Consider the following 2,232-nt stretch of genomic DNA (forward strand, 5'->3'; position numbering starts at 1 on the left):
CTGCCGCTACATCCGGCAACGCTTCTGTTTCCGCTTCCATTTCCGCTTCCGCCCCCGTTTCTACCTTTGCTACCAATGCCATCTCAGCCATTGGTTCCAAACCAAGTAAGAGTCCGCGACTCGAACAGCCGGAACAACCGCTTGACTTTACAACTACCTCCAAGAAACCAAAATCTAACACGAGAGCTTCATTACCAGCCGTCGCTAACGTCGAGCACCACCTCCAGCAGCAGCAGCAACAACAGCAACAACAGCTTATAGGTCGTTTAACCACGGAAGGAGCGATCCCGCCGCACTCGGAAGACAGGCCGTCCAGCCACGCGAGTGGCGAGTTCGTCACGGGGATTCGTTCGCCTTCTCCTCTTCAACAACCGCAACAACCTGCAAAAGACGAAGAAGGAATGTGGAGGCCTTGGTAGATTCTTATTCACGCCTTTGTGGATGCGGATCTACGAAAATGTGCTATTGTGTACATTGTATAGTATCGTTGTTGGACGATGGAACAATGAGAAAAGAGTCACTTTTGAAAAATCATTTTCTACGTGTACGACAAGACACGATGCACGTATTGTATTTTCGGAATTCTATAAAAGTGGAGCGAATCTGTGTTTGAACCTCGTCGTCGTTTAAGATACTGCGATAAGGTGTGGAATAAAGTTTGAGAAGGATAATAAAAGCGTTAATGACTAGCCCGATTCTTGCGATTAGTGCGCACTATAATCGATAGAGGGACGATTGGCAAGTTAATTGGCGCATAGTAATTATTTACAGTGTCAGTGTCCTAACAAAACTGATGTACACTTGCTATTTAGATGTACGAATTATTACGTAGTGGTTTGTTACGACACGATCGTTATTCGTTCGTTTAGTGCAAGGAGTGCCTAATTGAAGAGAAGCGCTAATCAGGGAAGAAGGAAAAGACATTGTGCAAAATCTGCGTATTACGAGGATTCGACAAGCATTATCTGTTCGAAACATTCAAAACTAACAGTATATATGTATACATGTATATGAGAAAGATCTAATACGTTATAGAATCCGAGTAACGAAAAAGGGTTTCGCGCATAGTACTTTTATTCCGCCGTCGTGTACATAAACCCCGATTGGAATTATAACTAATGCCAGATATAGATTTATTTTGATGTTAACTAGGTGTATATGCGTACGAGACAACGTAGAGAGAATGAAACGAATGGGAATGAATCTGTGTATCGTGAGTAAATAGTGAAGAGACGTCAGTTCACGTTCTAGATGAATCACAGTTTTCATCTAAATATACTTCTGTAATTGCTATGTTGAGATTCAAAAATCCTTATTCAATGTACTTAGACATCGGTCAATATAAATATGCATACTGACAAGTCATTAACCTTTTCGTGATTATCCTCTGAAATTTAAGTGTGACCTTTAGAAAAGGCTTATGTGAATTCTGCGTTCCAGAATCCCGCAGACGAAAGAAATTGATAATGACTTCAATATAAATCTATAAAGTTACGTGAAAAATTCTGCTAGTCAAACGAGAATATATTTTTAAAAATCACCTTTTACCCTCTTATATTTTACAAAATAACATTCGAATCGTCGGAAATAAATCTTTTTTGTATATTTATTCAATTTTCATAAAAAACAATACGAATTTCGGACACTTACTAATCCGGTAATTCTGGAAATTGTAGTTTTAGAAATATAGTAGAATCTCGATTATTATTGGAATATCGATTAATAAAAAATTCAGAATAATCCCTTATAAGATGAACTGAGGCATACAACTCAGAATTGAAGAAAAATGTTACACTTTTATTCAAAAGCTTTTATTTCTGATTAATATTAATGTAATATCGTGATATAATATAAGTGTGTACAAAGGAATGGAAGATAGAAAAGACGATTGTTGTTCAACCTGAACTATTCACGCCAAACGTACAGAAAGCAGCACAACTAGATGATTAGAATACGACTCGACTCTCGCAAAACGCAATCAACACTCTCTCGGTAACGCCACTCGCAAGCTCTGCTTCTCCGCTCGCACGCTGCTTCTCGACTCGCACGCTGCTTCCCGACTCTCACTGGCCGTTGTAGCATTCCATTGTCTTTTGCCAGGCCCACCGCACACGTGTTCTGCAGACGCTTGTGGCCAGGGTCACGTAGGTCCTTTCTACGAAACTATGCACTTGAAAAGACCGATGACACATTGATGAACCCGACGGCGTCTCGGCTCTCGCGCCATTGTCT

At 40.4% G+C, this 2,232-nt stretch overlaps 1 protein-coding gene across 1 annotated transcript in view; it reads left to right on the forward strand.

Annotated features, from left to right (window-relative positions):
• The window catches only part of LOC100747799 (protein hairy), a 6,260-nt gene extending 4,895 nt beyond the window's left edge, over positions 1 to 1,365 (forward strand). The window contains exon 4 of the mRNA XM_003486744.3: positions 1 to 1,365. This exon is cut by the window's left edge and continues 11 nt beyond it. Within this exon, the coding sequence (XP_003486792.1) occupies positions 1 to 419 (419 nt within the window). The 3' untranslated portion in view covers positions 420 to 1,365.
• The last annotated feature ends 867 nt before the right edge of the window (positions 1,366 to 2,232 follow it).

The sequence above is a fragment of the Bombus impatiens genome, unplaced genomic scaffold, assembly GCF_000188095.3.
Source record: "Bombus impatiens unplaced genomic scaffold, BIMP_2.2 scf_0132, whole genome shotgun sequence".
NCBI classification, from domain to species: domain Eukaryota; kingdom Metazoa; phylum Arthropoda; class Insecta; order Hymenoptera; family Apidae; genus Bombus; species Bombus impatiens.